We start from the raw sequence: 23,419 nt of genomic DNA on the forward strand, positions 1-23,419 counted from the left end.
AGTGTGTGTGCGGCGACGTGATGACGTCGTGTGACGCGCACGCGCGGTAAGGCCGATCGCCGCCTAGGCAGCGTCAGCACCGCGCGTGCGCGGCAGACAAAGCCCACACGCCGGCGAGTGTAGCAGTGTGTGTAATGACCCGCGCAAGCGCGGAGGGGCATAACTCCCTGTCACATCCGCGCGTGCGCGGAAGCCAAGCACACAAACTCAGATGATGTCCTACGCGCGTGCGCGTAGGGACCCATGACCAGGGAGCGCGCCTCGGGGCAGGGCGCCACTAGGACGCCGTGCGCCGAGGGCGCGCGAAGGGCAGGAGACCCCGCGCACGCGCCTGCGTGAACTATACAAACCGTAGTACAAGTGCTGGTTATGATACCCGGGTGGCGCATGTGGTATTCAGGTGTTGTGGGTGACCTATGAGAAAAGAGGAAAATGTTAGTGATGCAATGTGTTAGCAAATGCTATACTCCTGTGGAAAGAAATGAGGTACAACTGAAAATACTATTCATCAATACAACCTATTAAACTACCATAACGGAACCATCTAAGTGATCACATCAAACTCGCGATTTAACCCATGTGGTTCCAAGGTTCTTAGAGTGTGGATCCAGTAAGCCTCGCGCTGTTTCAACATCCTGATCCTATTGCCGCCCCTTCTAATGGGGGGTACGTGTTCCAAGATTTGGAACTTCAGTTGTGCTATCGTATGTTTAAACGTGACAAAATGGTATGGAATGGGCAATAGGGTTTGTTGACAACGGATAGTGGATTTATGCTTATTAATACGGTCCCGGACATGTTGGGTGGTTTCCCCAACATATCCGAGACCGCACGGACATTTAATGAGATATACCACAAAAGAGGAGTCACATGTTAGGTAATCCCGTATACGGAATACCCTACCAGTATGTGGATGGGTGAATGTGTCTCCCCGGGTTAAATTATTGCACTGTAAGCAATGTAAACAAGGAAAATTGCCTACTTTAGGAGTCCCTAAAAAGGTCTGTCGTGGTGTGCTGGTGGTAGACCCTATATCGGCTCGTACTAACCTATCTTTAAGATTTTTTGATCGTTTATAGCAAAACAATGGGGGTTGGGAAAATTCAGGAACAGTAGGATAAGCGGTGTGGAGTAACGGCCAATGTTGCGCAACGATACCTTTGATGAGTGGTGAAAACGGATGATATGTATTGACACATGCTATACGGGGCTCGTTGGACCGAGTGATATGAGTTTGTGATGTGCGGTTATCAGCTATATGGGCAGGATAGCCTCTGGCTGCGAACTTTGAACCCATCTCTTTCATTCTGAGTTCACGTGTCTCAGGATCTGAAACAATCCTCTCCACCCATTTATATTGTGATATCGGAAGGGCTCTTTTGGTGTGAGCTGGGTGACAGCTTGTATAATGGAGAAGGCTGTTCCGATCGGTGGTTTTCACAAAGAGGTCCGTTTCAATATGGCCCTCTGGGGAAAGACACACCAAGGTGTCCAGAAAGCTGATGGAGTGAGCATCATGGTGTATAGTGAAACTAAGACCTGGTCTGTAGGTGTTGATTTGTTGGAAGAAACATTCCAGGGTGGAAGAATCACCATGCCAAATCATGAAAATATCATCAATGAATCTCTTCCACACCACTGAATGCTTCTTCCATAAAGGGTTCTGATATACATAAAGAGCCTCAAAATGAGCCATGTAAATGTTCGCATATGGTGGTGCCATATTTGACCCCATCGCTGTGCCCTTGCATTGTAGAAAAAAAGAATCTTCAAAAATGAAGAAGTTATTTCCCAAAATCGTATGTATGAGGTCCATACATAAAGATTGCTGCGCTGTGGTAAAGGTGCCTTGTGATTCAAGGAACCAATCCACCGCCTGTATTCCATCTGCATGCGCTATGCTTGTATATAAGCTATTCACATCGAGTGTAACCAATAGAGAATGAGATGGAATGTTTTTGAGTGAACGTAGATGACCCAGAAAATCAGAAGTATCTCTAAGGTAAGACGCTATGGTGGGAATCAAGGGTGTCAAAATCCTATCCACAGTGATGGCTAGGGGGGACAACACTGAATCTGTGGATGCTACAATCGGACGGCCGGGTGGTGCCCGGAGGTTTTTATGAATCTTAGGCAAGGTGTAAAAGACTGGTGTGACAGGATCAGATTTGATCAGGAACTCAGCCAGTTTGTTGTCAATGCTTCCTTGTGATAGATGGTAATTTACCAAGTCTTTAATCTTTATCTGAATGTCCCTTGTTGGGTCTTTAGGGATGGGACAATATGTGTGCCTATCCTGTAGCTGTTTATGAATTTCTGAAATGTAGTAAGACTTATCTAAAACCACTATCGCCCCACCCTTGTCTGCTGGTTTAATGACAATCTGGGTGTTGTCCCTAAGTGTTCGAATAGCCCTGTGTTCTTCTGCTGTGACATTACTCTTAACCCTGTACTCGCCCCTCTCAATGGATTTGAGTGTCATCTCAATGTCCTTGGAGACCAGTGAGATGTAGGTCTCTACAGGGTGATAATTTCTGGGGGGACTAAATTTACTGGGATGTCTCAGATCGAGGCCACGTAATGTAAAGGTCCCAGGGGTGTTATCCGAACTAGATGTAGAAAATGGAGTATCAGAGTTAGAGAAATGGGCTTTAAGACGTAAAGTTCTATAAAACCGTCTGAGTTCCTGGTCCAATAAGAACGAATCAAATGATGGTGTTGGACAAAATGTGAGGCCTTTTTGTAAAACTTGCGTTTCAGATACAGAAAGATTATATGCAGAAATATTGAACACTAGATTCCTCATACCTGAGAACGAGTTTGAACCCGATGGGGTGTGTACGCCTTTCCTCTTCCCCCGCCTGGTCGCCCTCTTGTGGATGAACGTTGTTCTAAAAAATGGGGGGGTCGGGAGAAGAATGAATCACTGTCCGAGCCAGAGGAGGCTGAATAGCGTGAAGGACCCGAAGGTCGTCTTGAAAAGGTGTCGAATGACCGCCACTTATAGACTCGGTCCCTAGAATAGTCCTCCTGGTCTCGGACAAACTTCTGGCGCTTCCTCTCCTAGCCACATTGGCACAGTATCATCGAGTACAACGGATCCCTAGGGGTTTAAGGGTGTCATTACGACCCACCCTTTTTTCAGACAACGCAGATTATTGTTCTAAATTTGAGAGCATATTAAATAAATGTTCAATGGACATCATTGTACTGACCATTGAGTTCTTACAGAAGGAAATAGAGGAACTCGGACCCAAGATCCGCTCCATTGAGGACCAACTCACCAACTGCCTACCTAGCGCTGAGTGGGATAAAATCCACAAAAAAACCCAAGAGACGATTTCGGAATTTCAGAAAACTCTACAGGAGAGGAAGCGCCAGAAGTTTGTCCGAGACCAGGAGGACTATTCTAGGGACCGAGTCTATAAGTGGCGGTCATTCGACACCTTTTCAAGACGACCTTCGGGTCCTTCACGCTATTCAGCCTCCTCTGGCTCGGACAGTGATTCATTCTTCTCCCGACCCCCCCATTTTTTAGAACAACGTTCATCCACAAGAGGGCGACCAGGCGGGGGAAGAGGAAAGGCGTACACACCCCATCGGGTTCAAACTCGTTCTCAGGTATGAGGAATCTAGTGTTCAATATTTCTGCATATAATCTTTCTGTATCTGAAACGCAAGTTTTACAAAAAGGCCTCACATTTTGTCCAACACCATCATTTGATTCGTTCTTATTGGACCAGGAACTCAGACGGTTTTATAGAACTTTACGTCTTAAAGCCCATTTCTCTAACTCTGATACTCCATTTTCTACATCTAGTTCGGATAACACCCCTGGGACCTTTACATTACGTGGCCTCGATCTGAGACATCCCAGTAAATTTAGTCCCCCCAAAAATTATCACCCTGTAGAGACCTACATCTCACTGGTCTCCAAGGACATTGAGATGACACTCAAATCCATTGAGAGGGGCGAGTACAGGGTTAAGAGTAATGTCACAGCAGAAGAACACAGGGCTATTCGAACACTTAGGGACAACACCCAGATTGTCATTAAACCAGCAGACAAGGGTGGGGCGATAGTGGTTTTAGATAAGTCTTACTACATTTCAGAAATTCATAAACAGCTACAGGATAGGCACACATATTGTCCCATCCCTAAAGACCCAACAAGGGACATTCAGATAAAGATTAAAGACTTGGTAAATTACCATCTATCACAAGGAAGCATTGACAACAAACTGGCTGAGTTCCTGATCAAATCTGATCCTGTCACACCAGTCTTTTACACCTTGCCTAAGATTCATAAAAACCTCCGGGCACCACCCGGCCGTCCGATTGTAGCATCCACAGATTCAGTGTTGTCCCCCCTAGCCATCACTGTGGATAGGATTTTGACACCCTTGATTCCCACCATAGCGTCTTACCTTAGAGATACTTCTGATTTTCTGGGTCATCTACGTTCACTCAAAAACATTCCATCTCATTCTCTATTGGTTACACTCGATGTGAATAGCTTATATACAAGCATAGCGCATGCAGATGGAATACAGGCGGTGGATTGGTTCCTTGAATCACAAGGCACCTTTACCACAGCGCAGCAATCTTTATGTATGGACCTCATACATACGATTTTGGGAAATAACTTCTTCATTTTTGAAGATTCTTTTTTTCTACAATGCAAGGGCACAGCGATGGGGTCAAATATGGCACCACCATATGCGAACATTTACATGGCTCATTTTGAGGCTCTTTATGTATATCAGAACCCTTTATGGAAGAAGCATTCAGTGGTGTGGAAGAGATTCATTGATGATATTTTCATGATTTGGCATGGTGATTCTTCCACCCTGGAATGTTTCTTCCAACAAATCAACACCTACAGACCAGGTCTTAGTTTCACTATACACCATGATGCTCACTCCATCAGCTTTCTGGACACCTTGGTGTGTCTTTCCCCAGAGGGCCATATTGAAACGGACCTCTTTGTGAAAACCACCGATCGGAACAGCCTTCTCCATTATACAAGCTGTCACCCAGCTCACACCAAAAGAGCCCTTCCGATATCACAATATAAACGGGTGGAGAGGATTGTTTCAGATCCTGAGACACGTGAACTCAGAATGAAAGAGATGGGTTCAAAGTTCGCAGCCAGAGGCTATCCTGCCCATATAGCTGATAACCGCACATCACAAACTCATATCACTCGGTCCAACGAGCCCCGTATAGCATGTGTCAATACATATCATCCGTTTTCACCACTCATCAAAGGTATCGTTGCGCAACATTGGCCGTTACTCCATACCGCTTATCCTACTGTTCCTGAATTTTCCCAACCCCCATTGTTTTGCTATAAACGATCAAAAAATCTTAAAGATAGGTTAGTACGAGCCGATATAGGGTCTACCACCAGCACACCACGACAGACCTTTTTAGGGACTCCTAAAGTAGGCAATTTTCCTTGTTTACATTGCTTACAGTGCAATAATTTAACCCGGGGAGACACATTCACCCATCCACATACTGGTAGGGTATTCCGTATACGGGATTACCTAACATGTGACTCCTCTTTTGTGGTATATCTCATTAAATGTCCGTGCGGTCTCGGATATGTTGGGGAAACCACCCAACATGTCCGGGACCGTATTAATAAGCATAAATCCACTATCCGTTGTCAACAAACCCTATTGCCCATTCCATACCATTTTGTCACGTTTAAACATACGATAGCACAACTGAAGTTCCAAATCTTGGAACACGTACCCCCCATTAGAAGGGGCGGCAATAGGATCAGGATGTTGAAACAGCGCGAGGCTTACTGGATCCACACTCTAAGAACCTTGGAACCACATGGGTTAAATCGCGAGTTTGATGTGATCACTTAGATGGTTCCGTTATGGTAGTTTAATAGGTTGTATTGATGAATAGTATTTTCAGTTGTACCTCATTTCTTTCCACAGGAGTATAGCATTTGCTAACACATTGCATCACTAACATTTTCCTCTTTTCTCATAGGTCACCCACAACACCTGAATACCACATGCGCCACCCGGGTATCATAACCAGCACTTGTACTACGGTTTGTATAGTTCACGCAGGCGCGTGCGCGGGGTCTCCTGCCCTTCGCGCGCCCTCGGCGCACGGCGTCCTAGTGGCGCCCTGCCCCGAGGCGCGCTCCCTGGTCATGGGTCCCTACGCGCACGCGCGTAGGACATCATCTGAGTTTGTGTGCTTGGCTTCCGCGCACGCGCGGATGTGACAGGGAGTTATGCCCGCTTGCGCGGGTCATTACACACACTGCTACACTCGCCGGCGTGTGGGCTTTGTCTGCCGCGCACGCGCGGTGCTGACGCTGCCTAGGCGGCGATCGGCCTTACCGCGCGTGCGCGTCACACGACGTCATCACGTCGCCGCACACACACTGTCTCCCACGTCCTCACTCGCCGGCGTGTTGGCTTTGTCTGCCGCGCATGCGCGGCGCAGACGCGGCCAGGGCGGCGTTCTGTCTTACCGCGCATGCGCGGCACGCGACGTCATCACGTCGACTGCGTCACGTCGACGTAAGCACACGTGGCGTGTGACGTACACGATGCCCCTTACATCGGAAGTAATGACTTCCGGGTCCGATATAAATAGCCCGTACGGCCTGTACATGGTGTCCGGCGCCTCGCACGTGGTGGTGTATTACACAGGTATGACATGTACCCTTATATCTAATTCGTCACTTTTTTGCCCTCCTTTTCTTGACTTTACTTTCCTTGACATTGATTTTCCACATTTATCATCTCTTCTACTCCCTATAGAGCCTTTGGCCTGCTCATATTTATACCCTATGTCCAGTCATCATTAGGTCAGGTACGTGGTTTCACTGCTACGTATATCTCTTGCTGGTTGGTGATTAGTGACCTCAGATATCTGTCTCTGCTTTTTGTCCTATTACAGTCTCCTTCTCATTTATGGTGCATATATATCTGTACTGCCGTTTTGCGACAACACAGAGGCAGCCTTTTTCACATTTTGTGCAACATTATTCTTATAAGGTACGACGTAGTCTTTATGATTGGTCTATCGCATGTTACAACATGTTATCATTATGGTTTATACCATCGTGTCATGTATTTATACACGTTTTCTCAGAACAGGACATAGATTCACCTCTTTGTGTCCAGGGGCTGAGATAACCTCACTTTCATGTGGTCGACCTGTTGTTGTCAATAACCATTTGCTCGTTTGGATTCTTGAAACGGCTGGAGCACCCATTGGGATTGATTCCCACACTCATAGGTATCATAATTTTGCCTTACCCTTAGTGGTTTTATTTTTCTATGAATTTTTTTTTTTTTTTTGGTCATATCCTGGATTTTGTTCTTTTGTATATTACAGCACCACTTACTCACTCGTACTGGTCAATTTGACCTAAACGTGACCGGGGTACTCCTGCTTATACTTGGCCCCTCCCATGAGGTACTTTTTCCGGATTTTTGGATTCTATATAGGTTCATTTCTAATTGATAAATGATTTTTCTCATTCAGAAACATGTGGCACATCACCCATTAGGAATGCACACATTGAACCCTTTCAATATAACAGTGAAGGTTGTTTACGTTTTTCCATACTCACTTGATTGGATGTTCTGATCTCAACATTGATCCATTGAGGTATACTCACCTGAACCCCTATAAACACATAGCTCTCTTTTTCTTGTGTTTATTCACGGTATTAACATATTCATATCTTACCCTCTAGTACCTTCCGTGGACACCAATGTGTTTTATTACCCGACGCAATTTCGGTGCTCGTTTAAAAGAAACGTAATCTTATCTATCATAGGTATGTCCTGATCTCTGGTCTCCACAGTTCTATGACTACATCATATATTGATTTTTACAGAGAATCAAATGTCCCTTTGTATTTATTCTTTATATTTAGTTCACGGGTATTTTCTATGTACATTCTTTATGAAAAGCTCAGCATTTATAATTTTTGTAAACAATGTGAACGTGATTTTCACCTGTGTGTGATATGTGCTGTTTTGTAACAATGATGTATTATTGTGACAATATGTATTTTTTTCTCTCTTTTGTTATTATATATTAGTCCCTGAGGAAAACCCTTGAAGGGTTGAAACGTCGGACAATATTCACATTTAAAATAAAGACACTATTGAGCATCATATTGGACTTCTCATTACTCACGGAAGGTGGCAGAGTGAGTAACCCGGGCGTAGCTGGGATGAACCAGGCTGGAACCAGGTATCCTTCAGGTTGACTGGTGAGGGTGACTACCGACTCGCCTTCCTTAGCCCTTTGCGTTTTGGGGTAACCCCGACTTTTAGTCCCTATGGGGGTCACCCAGGGAAGTTGCTGAAGCCTCTCTCCCCTTCGGTTTGTCCGTTTGCTTGTAGCCTGGGCCAGGACACTCCAGCTGCTTGCCTCCTGTGAACTATGGGCCCTAACTGTGGCGACGTGGCTGCGGACTTTGTAGTGTGATCTTGGGGGTGTGAAGTGCCCCCTCAAGCAGGTTTGGCAAGGAAAGTTGGATCTATCCCTGCACTGGGACCTACTACCCGTTTGGGCCTGGTAACTCCCTAGCAGTCTCCTTACTTCCCACTCCGTGCTCTCTCTTTAGCTGAAGATGGATTTCGGGTAGCACTCCTAGGTGACCGTTCTCCCCCGTCGGTAGCCACTGCGCGGGCGCTGTTAGACTGCAACAGCCCCAGGGGTCTGCTTCTCTCTGAGCTCCCTGGACTCTGCACTAAACCGACTCACTGTCCCCTCCTCTCCTGTTCTTGCCTACGCCACCTAGCAACCAGGCTCTCTTACCACACCCCTTGAGTGGAGATGGAGGCTTTTGGCCCCCTCCACTATTCCAGTGGAGGTGAAGGCTTTTCCCCCTCCTGGGATCCCCAGGGGTCCTCTCAAAGGTACATGTGTGAGACCTGATCACTATGCGCCTGTGTAGTCACACCTCGGTCAGCCTTCTGGATTACCTGTATTGTACTGTCCCCAGCATGGGTGCAGTACTCAGTGGTGCCTGACCAGGTCAGGGGCGCCACAAATGCAGCTCAGGTGTTCTAGGCCACCGCAAGCAGGGCAAAGCCCCAGAAGAGCATGATGGGGGTAGTGCCTGCTTGATGCTGGTTCTCAGGCATTCCCTCACCCTTTGTTCCCAGTGCCAGTTGTTGACCTCCGTGCACACTTTGGTTTTTGGTGGGTCCCCGTGGCATAAAGCTTCTTGGGATCCCCTCCCTGGGCCCGTATAACAGGCAGCCTGGACAATGTTAATGGGTTGCACTCCTGTCCCTTTCCCCAGGTCCCCTCTTTGCTGCTTTGCTCCAGACACTCAGGTTGGTGAGGGACCCTGATGATCCCCTCACCTGGCAGATTTAACAGGTAGCTTGACGCGTACTCCCAATTCAAGGGTGTTGCACCCCGCCTGTGCTGAGTTCTGTGAGTACTGGTCCAGCACTCCTCAACAACCTTCAGTTCCTTAAGTACCAGCGCCTTACTCCACAGCAACTCTTCTCCTTTTTCAACTCTTTTTGGTTCCTCAGGTTTTCCCACCTAAACACTTTGCTTTCTCCACACTCTCACTAGTCTTGACTGGACCTCACTCCTTCACTCTACTAACGTCCTCTCAAGCTTAACTCCTCCCTCCAACTAACTGACTGACTCTGTCAGCAGTCAACTGTCCATTTTACCTCACCACACCACTATCCCCGCTCCTTTTCTGGGTCTCTCCCTAGCAGATTGGATGCTTACCAACCTATGAGTGGCCATCCCTCTAATCTGTTACTAGGCAGTCTCTCAGGCTGGACATTGGGTTTTGTGTGCGTCTGATGGTGCTGGTGTGTTTACTGGCACTGGTATTCTAGGGTTTGGGTTTCCACAAGTTGCATATTTTTGTGGCACCGGATATCTCAGGGGTGCTACAATTGTATGCATCAAAATGCAAATGTTCTACTTACGCCCGATCTTGTCGAGGAGGTCATCCTTGCACCTACCCCATGGTACATACAGACCAATCGTCATAGGACACTTCCCCTTGTAGAGGGTCCATGCCAGTGCTTTGCAATAATCGTCTTCTGGGATGTATCCATCATCATCTTGGGGGCTGCCCATTTTCTTTTTAGAGTTAATATCTAGGAAGAAGAGCATTATGTCTTATACCACTATAACATTTGCAACATTTATTTCTTTTTCAGTAGCCTCGTTGTATGCATAATTTTTAATAGACTGTGGCAATTCTTTATAGGACCATTTCAGCAGGGTTTTTTTTCCCCAGTGCTTTAAATTAATTCCCCTGCCCCTAGTCTTATACTTATCCAATGTCATATTTATTCTTTTCCTAAGTCGTTCTGGTCCTGCAGCTCCATCTCATTCCCATTACATCAGACTAAGTCATAAGTCACGAACACTCAGTACAAGTCTATGAGAAACAAGAACGAGGCTCTCATAGACTTGTATTGATTTGTGATCTACAACGTTTTCCATGAAACACTGGAGCTGTCAGCAGGTCAAAAAAGTGCCGGAGCGTTGGTGAAAACAGATGAAAATGCCAGAGGATGAATATAAGAGCGGGGGCAGAGGACTTAGATTTAAAGCACCACTTCAGAGCTGAAATAAAAAAAAAATGCTGGTGTGGTGCTTTAAGCGTTATGGGGTTTCTATGATACGGAATTAAAAAGAATTATATCCATACTAAATGATATTGGCACTGAACACAATATTTGGACTCCTCCCCAACCCAGATGCACCACAAAATTCACATCCCGCCATTTTTTATTGGTGTGTGTCATAGTCATGTACGGTGGCGTGGGGCGGTAGTTGCGGGTGAGGGATGGTCCTGGCTGGGTGCGTGGACTTGTGTGGTGCCGGTCATACTTCTCAGGAGGCTGCATGCCGCTGTTGCCTGTGGCAGACCAGGACCGAACAACAGTGTAGACTGGCACGGAGACCAACAGTTCTTATTATATAACAGTCTTTTACTCAACAGCTTCCTCAGTTTTTTAGGTACAACTTCATAAGTGAGATAGCGGGCACTAATCTTAAGCACAATTTTAGTTTCACAGCACATTGTGAAACTCTATTGAGGCTCCCGCTAAGTTTTTCCCGATCATTTTGAACCTATGATTTCCATCACAACCAAGCTCATCACAGCAGCATAGTCTCTGATGGTCACCTTCCCATTTAGTGGGTCCATGTCTCCTTCTCTCACATAGCAGAGGCTCCAGGGTCAGGACACTAAGGCAGGAATGGAACAGGCTCCCAGACACTTCCAGGTGAAGGTCCCAGTGGGAGAAGGGAGTAGGGGATACACCATAGTGCAAGTGTGACGCCCTGGGCAAGCCAGGGGTCACAGGTCATTGCACCAACACACCCTACACCCCAGTTAGGTACATCGAAGCTAACCAAAAATCCTTGTTGCCTTCCTCCAGAGGCTGATGTTCACACCAGGGGGGTGGGCCAGGCGGTTGGCTCCGCCCACCGAGGAGGACACAGCTCTGGAGGCGGGAAAACCCAGCAGTTGAGCCCAGGCAGGGCTAGAGGGCAGACAGAGAAAGGAGGAGAAAGTGAAAGGAAGTGAAGTGGAAGTGGTGAAGGAGGAGTAGGAGAAGTTGAAGGAAGGTGAAAGGTGACAGAAAGAAAGCCTGAAGAGAGTCCAGCTGTGTGCAGGACAGGGTCAGCAAGGTCAGCAATGGCGGTGACTGTCTGGAGGGGGACCGTTTGGAAGTTCCTGGAAGGACCGCGGACGGGTAGTGGCCCGGCGGTCTGGAGCAGTGTACCAAAGGACAGTCAGCACCAGGGCAGGGGCCTCTCGGACCCCGGCAAGGCTAGGAGTCGCCATAATTTGCCGAATCCGTCAGTGAAGGGGACGTAGATCCCCCAACAACCAAGTCCCGATTGAAGGCAACAGCCCAACCATTGTAGCAGAAACACCGCCACCGCCAGGGCACCAGTTTCTCAGGGCCAGCGCCTGCGGGCAAAGAGTAGAGCTCCTCCGGTCCAGCTTGAAGCCGGGGAGCGGGTTACCGGTGGGAACCCATCGCTACCAACACAGAAACAAAGGTGCAAGGAAAAGGGACATCACCGTCACCTACTGGGAGAGCAAGTGCAGCCGTCCGTGGGAACCGTCTTTCCAGCCGTGTGGTTTACCGTAAAACTGTGTCAACGTCTCAGGCTGAGTGAGTACCACAGTGCCGCAAGGCATAGCGCTGCCCCCGCGTCCCTGCGCCCACCAGGCCCTGCATCTCCCATCTCATCACCGGGCCCCAGGATCACCAACCCCTACCCACGGAGGGGCAACACAACACCTGGCTCCGCATCACCATCCCCGGGATCCCCATATTGAGCAGCGGTGGTGAAATCACCACAACCGTGGGTGGCGTCACGGACAATCTCCCCAACAAAATCCCCTTTTTCACTCACGGGCGAGGAGTGCCGCTCGAGAACCCCCAGGATCCGGCCCACCGCTCGAGCCACCACTGAGCAGCAGCAGCCGGACCCGAGCAGAGGGGTGAGCGCGGTGCCGGCACCCCCCTCCCCGCCCGCGACACAAGCATAGAGCCTAAAGGCTGCTTTATACGCAGCGACATCGTTAGCAATGTCGCTCGTGAAAGCACTCACCCCGTTGTTTGTTTGTCACGGGGAAATCGCTGCCACAATATCGCTAACACCCGTCACACATACTTACCTTCCTAGCGACGTCGCTGTGGGCAGCGAACAACCTCCTTGTTAAGGGGGAGGTTCGTGCGCCGTCACAGCAACGTCACACAGCGGCCGACCAATAGAAGCGGAGGGGCGGAGACCAGCCGCATTAACCACCTCATTGCCGGAGTACGCAGGTAAGCTGTTGTTCGTCATTCCCGGGGTGTCACATGTAGCGATGTGTGCTGCCTCAGGAACGACCAACGAGATTTTGAAAATGAACGACGTGTCAACGATCAACGATTGGGTGAGTATTTTTGATAGTTAACACTCGCTCATAGCTGTTACACGCAACGACGTTGCTAACGACGCCGGATGTGCGTCACGAATTCCGTGACCCCGATGACATATCGTTAGATATGTCAATGCGTGTAAAGCCCCCTTTAGGCTTAGGCTCACAGTCGCTAGTAAGAGTCCCACTCGGGAAAGAGTACCACCATGACATGCCAGTGATGATAACCCCATACTTTGACAGCTAAATGGCTTGGTTATTTTTCTGTACTACAGCTCCTTCAGTGTGAAGCCACTAGTCCGAGGGTAGGTATCTAGCCCTCTAATTGTTCCCGTCCGATGCTTCAGTCACACCCAAGAGTCACGCTATGTCACTATGGTCTCAACATTGCAGTTGCCACAAGTCACCCACTCGATGCAACATTAAAAATCCTCTCAGACTCCTACATCTGTACTATTCACTAGTGAATCCCTATTTGATGTTCAACCAGGAAACTGTCTCTTACCCTGGAGGCTAACTCCTCCCACTGTGTACTAGACCCAACACTTAATTACTTGCCCTACAGTCAGTTGCTGGGCAGAACTTCCTTAAACATCCTATAAAACTCATGTTATCTATAACATTGCTATATATTACATTATACCTTACTAAACAATACCTTACATTATACGTATAAACATTATTCTGCATTACACATTACATTACCTTAGATCACAGCTTACATTATATACAAAGCCGCATGACACAATATGACAGTGCAGTTGGTGTCTTCAGTGAGGAATGCAACTTCCAGCCCACCTTCTTACACTTAACCCCTTCATGAACTTGGACCTACCTGTATGTACAAGTCCGTGTCTGTCCCTTTAATGCGGGTTCACTTGTTGGCTGATCTGATCAGCTGACGTGCAGCTAACAGGCATGGGTGGATCTTCGATCCACCCACTCCTATTAATTAGTTAAATCCCACTGTCAATCTTTGACAGCAGCATTTTATGCGCTACAGCGGGAAGTACGCCATTCCCCGTCACCATTGGCGGCCCAGTGACGCGATCGCAGGGTGCCGATGGTTGTCATGACCGCCGGGGGTTAGCTGATAACCCCTGTTGTTGTCATGATAAAGTTTTTGTTAATGTCGGCAGAGCTGTTGCTGATTCCTAAAGCATCGCTAGGAGCAGCAAAAGTGGCTGGACAGTGTGAGCTTCAAGCCCCCTAAGGGGACTAGTAAAATGAAAAAAAAAAAAATAAAAAAAAAAGCAAAATTTCACATCACTCCCTTCTGCGCCATTGAAAATAAAGCAATTTATAAAAAACACATATTTGGTATCAAAGCATTCAGAAATCCCTGATCTATGAAAATATAAAATTAATTAATCTGATCGGTAAAGGGTGTAGTGAGAAAAAAAAATAAAAATTATACAATTTCATGTTTTTGGACGCTGAAACATTGCAATAAAATGCAATAAGAGGCGATCAAAACATCAGATCTACCCAAAAATTATATAATTAAAACATCAGCTCAAGACGCAAAAAATAAACCGTCACAAAAAACCTAGATCCAGAAAAATGAGAACGTTACAGGTCTCGGAAAACTGCGACAAAAGCGCAATTTTTTGGAGGGACATATTTCTGAATTTTGTTTTACCACTTAGATAAAAGTAAAACTATACATGTTTGGTGTCTACAAACTCATACCGACCCAGGAAATCATGCCGACACGTCCGTTGTACTGTATAGTGAGCATGGTAAATATAAAAAAAATAGACAAAACGATGATGATGGGTGACATGGTGGCTCAGTGGTTAGCACTGCAGACTTGCAGCACTGGGGTCCTGGGTTCAAATCCCAACAAGGACAAAATCCACAAGGAGGTTGTATGTTCTCCCTGTGTTTGCGTGGGTTTCCTACAGGTTCTCTGGTTTTCTCCCACACTCCAAAAACATACTTATAGGTAACCTAGATTGTGAGCCCCAATGGGGACAGTGTTGCCATTGTATGTAAAGGGATGTAGAATTAATAGCGCTATATAAATATATTATTAATATGATGAAATGGCACTTTTTTTTGCAATTTTGCCACACATGGAATTTTTTTCCCCGTTTTCCAGCACAATATGTGGCAGAATGAAAGTGTAATTCAAAAGTACAACTTGTCTTGCAAAAAAACAAGCCCTGATATGGCAATATGGCTCTTGGAAGAAGGAGGAAAAAAAAATCAAAAAATGAAAAATCGCTGGGTGATGAAGGGGTTGACCACATTGCAATTTGACTCCATCATATGTTCTAACATCTCTCTGTCTCTCATATATATATCTATATATATAATTGCCTTATTCTGTCTGTCTGTCTTGCTCCAAAATTGTCGAGACAGTGTCACCGTGATAGTGTCGTTAGAGTGACAACTGTCGGATTGGCCGCTCGCCTCGGCCTGGCCCTGCCCCCCGCATGGATTAGCCGCTTGCCCCGGCCCTCTGCACGCATCGCCTGCTCCAGCGTACACCGGCTCACGGTACACATTTGCAGGGAGCCGGCACACGCTGACGCCTCGCCCGCTCGCCCCCGCCACACGTTGGCACACTCGGCCTCGCCCCCGGCGGACATAACCTTGCGATGCTGGGATCGTGACGGAGCCGGTGTACGCTGGTAACCATGATACACATCGCGTAACTATAGGAAGTGTGGCGCCCCTGAGGCTTCCGTCGCCACAGGTCATTGCACCCCATCCAGCGGTGTGATGCCCCATTCTGAGAGAGGAAGAGAGTGAACTCCGGTCCCCTGGTAAATCCACACTACACCCATTGTTGGGTACATACTGGGACCAGGGAAAGTGGCAGGCAACCCTCCCATGCTGCATGCTGGGGGGGGGGGGCCGTAAGACCCATCCCTGCTCCTATAGGCTACAGCTTAGCAACTGGGGAGGTGGGAGGAGCCATCTGAGAGCAGACATAGAGAGGAAGGTCAAGTTTAGTTAGTCGACCTCAGGGAGTGAGAGAGTGAGCATGTAGTTGGAGAAGAAGAACGAGAGAAAGGAGGGAGGAGGCCTGCTGGAGGCAGGCAAGGAGGAGAAAAGAAAGAAAGAAGGAAAGAAAGCTCCGAGTCAGACAGGAGCAGAGAAACAGAAGGAGACGCTTCCTGGTGAAGATCCTGGGACCCAGAGGTCCAGGTGACACCACGTAGAAAACAGAAGGAGTCGCAGGGCCACGGGTAGTCTGTATAGCTGTCGGGGCAGTTTAGAGCTACGGTGGCCTGTTCCACAATAACATCGGTGGAGGGATCAAGCTGCGACAGGGGACGGTCCCTAGAGACTGGAGGAGTGAAAAATCATCTCCAAACAGTAAAAACCGAGGCCCAGGGAAGGTTGTAGACTCCCAGGGCCAGAACCCATAGCAGACTTCCAGAAAAGGGGTAATCAGCCGACAGGTGACCCAAGCCAGGTTCATCCTAACAAAGGCAAGGCTAAGGAAGACAGCAGAAGAAAGAGACACTAAGAGAAGGGTACCGGCTTTTACTCTCTGAATCACCCAGAAACGGCGGAGGTCCCTGACAGTGGTCCCAGCAGTCCAAGGGTTCCTGCCGGCCTTGACAAGAACTGTAAGTAAAGAACTTGAAACTGCACCCTTGGAGTTGCCTCTGTTATTTCATCTGCATAGACACTCACAAGCACCAACAGTGCCCCGGGCATTGCTCCACCTGTGGGGAGCAGTACCACCATTGCTGCCATAACATCATCCCGGTGGCCTCACACAGCAGCGGCGGCTTAGTAGCCGCATACCACAGGTGGCGTCACGAACACAAACTTTAATTCAAGCCACTTATTCTACTGACACCCACCAGGGCCACGGAGCCGGGCCCAGCCACCACTGACTACCACCGGACTAGTCCGGCCCGGCACCGGGTGTCCCATAGCCCTGGGGTGGGCGAGTCAGAAACGCTTCCCTTAGTTACAGGATGTGTAACATGGTTACCAGTGTACACCGGCTCCCGGTACACATGTGCAGGAAGCCGGCATACGCTGACGTCTCGCCCGCTCAGCCCCGCCCCCGGCACACGTTGACACGCTCGGACCCGCCCTCGGCGGCCACAGCATGGGGGATGGAGCACGATGGGGGGTATGCAGCATGGAGGATGGAGCACGATGGGGGGGTGCAGCATGGAGGATGGAGCACGATGGGGGGGTGCAGCATGGAGGATGGAGCACGATGGGGGGTGCGCAGCATGGGAGATGTAGCACGATGGGGGTGCGCAGCATGGAGGATGGAGCACCATGGGGGGTGTTCAGCATGGGGGATGGAGCATGATGGGGGGTGCGCAGCATGGGGGATGGACACGATGGGGGGTGCGCAGCATGGGGGATGGAGCACGATGGGGGGTGCGCAGCATGGGAGATGTAGCACGATGGGGGGTGCGCAGCATGGGGGATGGAGCACGATGGGGGGTGCGCAGCATGGGAGATGGAGCACAATGGGGGTGCGCAGCATGGGGGATGGAGCACGACGAGGGGTGCGCAGCATGGGAGATGGAGCACGATGAGGGATGCGCAGCATGGGGGATGGAGCACGATGGGTTGTGCGCAACATGGAGGATGGAGCACAATGGAGGGTGTGCAGCATGGAGGATGGAGCACGATGGGGTGTGGTGTGCAGCATGGGGAATGGAGCACGATGGGGGGTGCGCAGCATGGGGGATGGAGCACGATGGGGAGTGCGCAGCATGTCGGATGGAGCACGATGGGGGGTGCGCAGCATGGGAAATGGAGCACGATGGGGGGTGCGCAGCATGGGGGATGGAGTACAATAGGGGGTGCGCAGCAAGGGGGATGGAGCACGATGGGGGGTGCGCAGCATGGGGGATGAAGCACGATGGGGGTGCGCAGCATGGGGGATGGAGCATGATGGGGGGTGCGCAGCATGGGGGATGGAGCACGATGGGGTGTGCGCAGCATGGGGGATGAAGCACGATGGGGGTGCGCAGCATGGGTGATGGAGCACGATGAGGGGTGCACACCTCCCCCCAAAACACACACACACACACACACACACACACACACCGCCACACGTGCACCGCACAACACACCACACACACACTGGAAACCACAAACACCGCCCTACACAGACACCCACACACACACAGACAACGCCGCACACACACAACACCCAACACACAAACACCGCGGCATATATAAATATACGCACATACTGTGCAACACACACATTGCACAAAACATACCTCCCCAAAACACACACACGCATTCCACACCCACACAAACCGCGCAACACACACAGCACCACACACATAGAACGCTGCAGACACACAGCGCTCCACAAACAACGCAACACACAAACAACACCGCTCTCACACACCCCCACACCCAGACAACACCCAGAACATTTACAGCCCCTACACAAACACTGGCAACTACACACAACATCTATATACAGTTAGGTCCAGAAATATTTGGACAGTGACACAAGTTTTGTTATTTTAGCTGTTTACAAAAACATGTTCAGAAATACAATTATATATATAATATGGGCTGAAAGTGCACACTCCCAGCTGCAATATGAGAGTTTTCACATCCAAATCGGAGAAAGGGTTTAGGAATCATAGCTCTGTAATGCATAGCCTCCTCTTTTTCAAGGGACCAAAAGTAATTGGACAAGGGACTCTAAGGGCTGCAATTAACTCTGAATGTGTCTCCCTCGTTAACCTGTAATCAATGAAGTAGTTATAAGGTCTGGGGTTGATTACAGGTGTGTGGTTTTGCATTTGGAAGCTGTTGCTGTGACCAGACAACATGCGGTCTAAGGAACTCTCAATTGAGGTGAAGCAGAACATCCTGAGGCTGAAAAAAAAGAAAAAATCCATCAGAGAGATAGCAGACATGCTTGGAGTAGCAAAATCAACAGTCGGGTACATTCTGAGAAAAAAGGAATTGACTGGTGAGCTTGGGAACTCAAAAAGGCCTGGGCGTCCACGGATGACAACAGTGGTGGATGATCGCCGCATACTTTCTTTGGTGAAGAAGAACCCGTTCACAACATCAACTGAAGTCCAGAACACTCTCAGTGAAGTAGGTGTATCTGTCTCTAAGTCAACAGTAAAGAGAAGACTCCATGAAAGTAAATACAAAGGGTTCACATCTAGATGCAAACCATTCATCAATTCCAAAAATAGACAGGCCAGAGTTAAATTTGCTGAAAAACACCTCATGAAGCCAGCTCATTTCTGGAAAAGTATTCTATGGACAGATGAGACCAAGATCAACCTGTACCAGAATGATGGGAAGAAAAAAGTTTGGAGAAGAAAGGGAACGGCACATGATCCAAGGCACACCACATCCTCTGTAAAACATGGTGGAGGCAACGTGATGGCATGGGCATGCATGGCTTTCAATGGCACTGGGTCACTTGTGTTTATTGATGACATAACAGCAGACAAGAGTAGCTGGATGAATTCTGAAGTGTACCGGGATATACTTTCAGCCCAGATTCAGCCAAATGCCGCAAAGTTGATCGGACGGCGCTTCATAGTACAGATGGACAATGACCCCAAGCATACAGCCAAAGCTACCCAGGAGTTCATGAGTGCAAAAAAGTGGAACATTCTGCAATGGCCAAGTCAATCACCAGATCTTAACCCAATTGAGCATGCATTTCACTTGCTCAAATCCAGACTTAGGACGGAAAGACCCACAAACAAGCAAGACCTGAAGGCTGCGGCTGTAAAGGCCTGGCAAAGCATTAAGAAGGAGGAAACCCAGCGTTTGGTGATGTCCATGGGTTCCAGACTTAAGGCAGTGATTGCCTCCAAAGGATTCGCAACAAAATATTGAAAATAAAAATATTTTGTTTGGGTTTGGTTTATTTGTCCAATTACTTTTGACCTCCTAAAATGTGGAGTGTTTGTAAAGAAATGTGACAATTCCTACAATTTCTATCAGATATTTTTGTTCAAACCTTCAAATTAAACGTTACAATCTGCACTTGAATTCTGTTGTAGAGGTTTCATTTCAAATCCAATGTGGTGGCATGCAGAGCCCAACTCGCGAAAATTGTGTCACTGTCCAAATATTTCTGGACCTAACTGTATATATAACATAAATCATACATGAACTACACAATACGTAAATTCTAGAATACTTGATGCGTTAGAATTAGGCCACCTTCTAGTCTATATATATATAATTTTTTTAATACATTAATGTTACAGTTATTTAAATTAGCAGCAAGATGTCCTAGAAATACATTGTTGTTGTAAGCCTGAGTATCTTTTGTAAAAAATTTGCAAGATACAGCATGCATCACTTCCCAGGAGGATACCTATCATCCCCAAAAGGAGGAAGGATTATTTTCCAACATCAATGATAAATCAATATATTTATTATTCTCACTTACATAGCATCATTTATTCCACAGCACTTTACAAATATCAATCACCATCACTGTCCCCATTGGGGCTCACAATCTAAATTCTCTATCTATAGGTCTTTGGAGTGTGGGAGGAAACCAGAGAACCCAGGAAGCAATCCACTCAAACACGGGGAGAACATACAAACTTCTTGCAGATGTTGTCCTGGGTGGGATTGTAACCCAGGACCCCAGCGCTGCAAGACTGCAGTGCTAACCACTGAGCCACTGTGCTGCCAATTGATGCTCCCAGGGTTATTCTTGGCTCTATTATTTTGGAAATTGTACTTATTTTTGGGTCTATTTACGCTTTTTTTACTTTGCCATTTTTGGCATCTTAGAACTTGATGTTGTTACTCAGAACTATACTTTCAGATCCTGCTGGTCTAGTGGTAGGCGAGTAATTGGGGCACAAACAGCGCTGGTGTTTGAAAAGACAGATGAATAAACAGCCGGACGTGTTACTTGACCCAGCCCAGTAACCCGTTTAGACATGAAGACCATCAGTGATTAATGTTCCCATTAATCTCTTATCTACCGTATCAATGATCCAAACATTATTAGTTTAAATGATTTTACAGCTGGGAAGAGAGACGGTGAAAAAGCAATATTCCATATCCACTAACTGTAAAAATATGTCTTGTCCCGACCCTCACTGCAATGAGTTAATCTGTCTGTATAGGCATTAAGTGGAATGCACTGTCAGAAAATGTTCTATTATTTCAATCAGTTTTTGTATTATGTTTTTTTATTACATTTTGCCAATTTTCTTATCACAATCTGTAAAATATAAATTAGTAATCTTGCAACTTTTATACTGACCACTGGGCTATTTTATACTCATGCTTGATTTCCTTTCATGAAGAGTTTACACCAGTCTCATTATCATCAGGGGCAGGATTACAATGGCAGGTAAGGGCCGTTTCACACAGCCGGCGTTTCGCCGGATGCCGGATCAGCACGCATGCAGTACAGTAGATTCATTTACATTGGAAGCGCGACCCCATGTGGACAAATGCGGTTGTGCATGAAGCATACAACCGCATGGTGTCGCGCTTCCACTGTAAATGAATCTACTGTACTGCATGCGTTCCGGATCCGGCGAAATGCCGGATGTGTGAAACGGGCCTAACACCGCTATACATCGCTGATAACATAGTATCCACCAATTACAATAGGAAATATCACAGCTAACCCTGCTCTTCTCCCTTCATAGTGACCTATGTACACACTCATTATATGCTTCAATACAAACAATATGGTCATAGTCTGTTCATTGCTGCTAATGTACATCTGGATTTACAGAAAAAAAACCCGTTTGATTTATTTAGATTTCTGGCGTAAGAGCCGACGGCTCTCTGCAGCGCTGCCTACTTTTGTGGAGATGCTTGAAACGGGCGTGAAAACACCAAAAGTCACAATTTTTACACAAAAAAATTTAGTGAGTTTTCAAAGTGTTTTACATTAGTTTTCTGGCTAAAACAATTTGTTGAATCGCCCCCTTAATATCTAAAAAAACATAAGTGGCTAATGTGAAAATTGCAAGATCTCTGATCCAAATGGTCTCTTCAGGGAGGAAGGAGACGAACTCTAGTGCCACCTATTGGAAGTAGCAATCCTAAAACACAAAAGTGACCCTTTTATAAGCCTTTTCATATGACTTAGGATTTATGCCAGATCAGAACATCAATTTGCAGACACGGTGTTTCGGGGTGATTGCCCCTCGTCAGTGCAAAGTATGAGATCTGATCTGGCTGTATGAGAATGTATAGTGGGATCTAAAACTTTTCTCCTTGCGGAGACTGACAAACCATTTTTAATACAAATTGTGACATGACAAAAAAAAAAAGATTTCCAAAAATAAATTTAACACAAAAAACAAACTTACACAATATATCAATTTCCAATGACAAATACCCTTTAAGCACTTGGTAAAAGGAAGGCAGAAGAGTGCATTATGCAGAATAGCCCTTATAAAATTACAATATTTAATAGAGAGAAGTGTAAAATACTAGTTATTCATTGTTCAGCACCTATAAGGTATATCCTATTGCAAAAAAAAAAATAATTTCATTTTTGTATACAGTGTAGCCTGTGTTCCTATATCTATACAGTGTGATTATGGTCTGTGCATATGGATGTATACAGAAACTTTTTGGGTATATTTACAGCTCCTCGGTCTCTTCACCTAAAACATGTATGACCACATCAAAGTTCAACTTTGATTCTAAATTGGCGAAGTTCATTCAGAAGCAAAACAAAGCAATATTTTTAATAAAATCCTAATGCAAAAAAATCTTATTTTTAATAAAACTTCCATTTCAACTAGTGATCCATCTAGGGGGGTAATAAGCTATTTGTATTTGGTGATCTGATGAGCCTATAGATCAATGGCTGTGCAGGGTAAAGAAGGATTTGGAGCTCTGTAATAAAACACTGGAGTTCGGACTCCTCCGTGGATATTTTATTATGTGCTGAGTGGAAGTTTACATATAACATTTATTTTGCTCATAACAGAAGACATCAAAAATGAAAATTCAGTTGCACATATACAATACAAATATATAAATATCAATGTTAGAATTTAGAATAAAAATAAAGAATCCTTTCTACTTACAGTCGATGCAAACCTGATCTGGAAATAAGGGATCAAATGGACTCTTATCATCGGTTTGATTTCATGCTAATATTAGAGGAGTTTAATATATACCTCCTATACAACATATGTAAATCATCCTTTGGGTGTGGAATTCTAGAGAACTAATTACCTTGTATTTGGCATGAACAAGGTGCCAGGTTTTATTGCCATCATTCCTTTTTTTGGGTGTAGACAATTGGGCTAAATTAATCTTAGACGCCATAATATTACATGTGTTGTAAGTGCCAACACTTAGGCTATGTGCGCACGTTGCGTACAGTTCACTGCAGAAATTTCTGCAGCGATCTGAAGAGCCCATGTGCGCTTTAAATCGCTGCAGAAATGTCCGTAGTGAAGCCGATTCCATGCGCTCTGCCTGCAGCTCCTGCCATAGACAGAGCAGGAGCTGCCGGCAAAGCGCACGGAAGAAGTGACATGT

General features: G+C 46.8%; 1 protein-coding gene across 2 annotated transcripts in view; it reads right to left on the bottom strand.

The window, feature by feature from the left end:
* LOC142251152 (uncharacterized) overlaps positions 1-23,017 on the bottom strand; it is a 41,468-nt gene extending 18,451 nt beyond the window's left edge. The window contains exons 1-2 of one of the 2 annotated variants that reach the window (XM_075323684.1): positions 22,960-23,017; positions 10,005-10,142 (exon numbers count right to left, since the gene is read on the bottom strand). In XM_075323684.1, the coding sequence (XP_075179799.1) occupies positions 10,005-10,122 (118 nt within the window). In that variant the 5' untranslated portion in view covers positions 10,123-10,142; positions 22,960-23,017. Of the gene's footprint in view, positions 1-9,968; positions 10,143-22,959 lie in introns of both variants that reach the window. The other variant, XM_075323683.1, reaches the window with a different exon arrangement.
* Positions 23,018-23,419: the final 402 nt, after the last annotated feature.

Source organism: Anomaloglossus baeobatrachus, chromosome 9 (genome assembly GCF_048569485.1).
Source record: "Anomaloglossus baeobatrachus isolate aAnoBae1 chromosome 9, aAnoBae1.hap1, whole genome shotgun sequence".
NCBI classification, from domain to species: Eukaryota; Metazoa; Chordata; class Amphibia; order Anura; family Aromobatidae; genus Anomaloglossus; species Anomaloglossus baeobatrachus.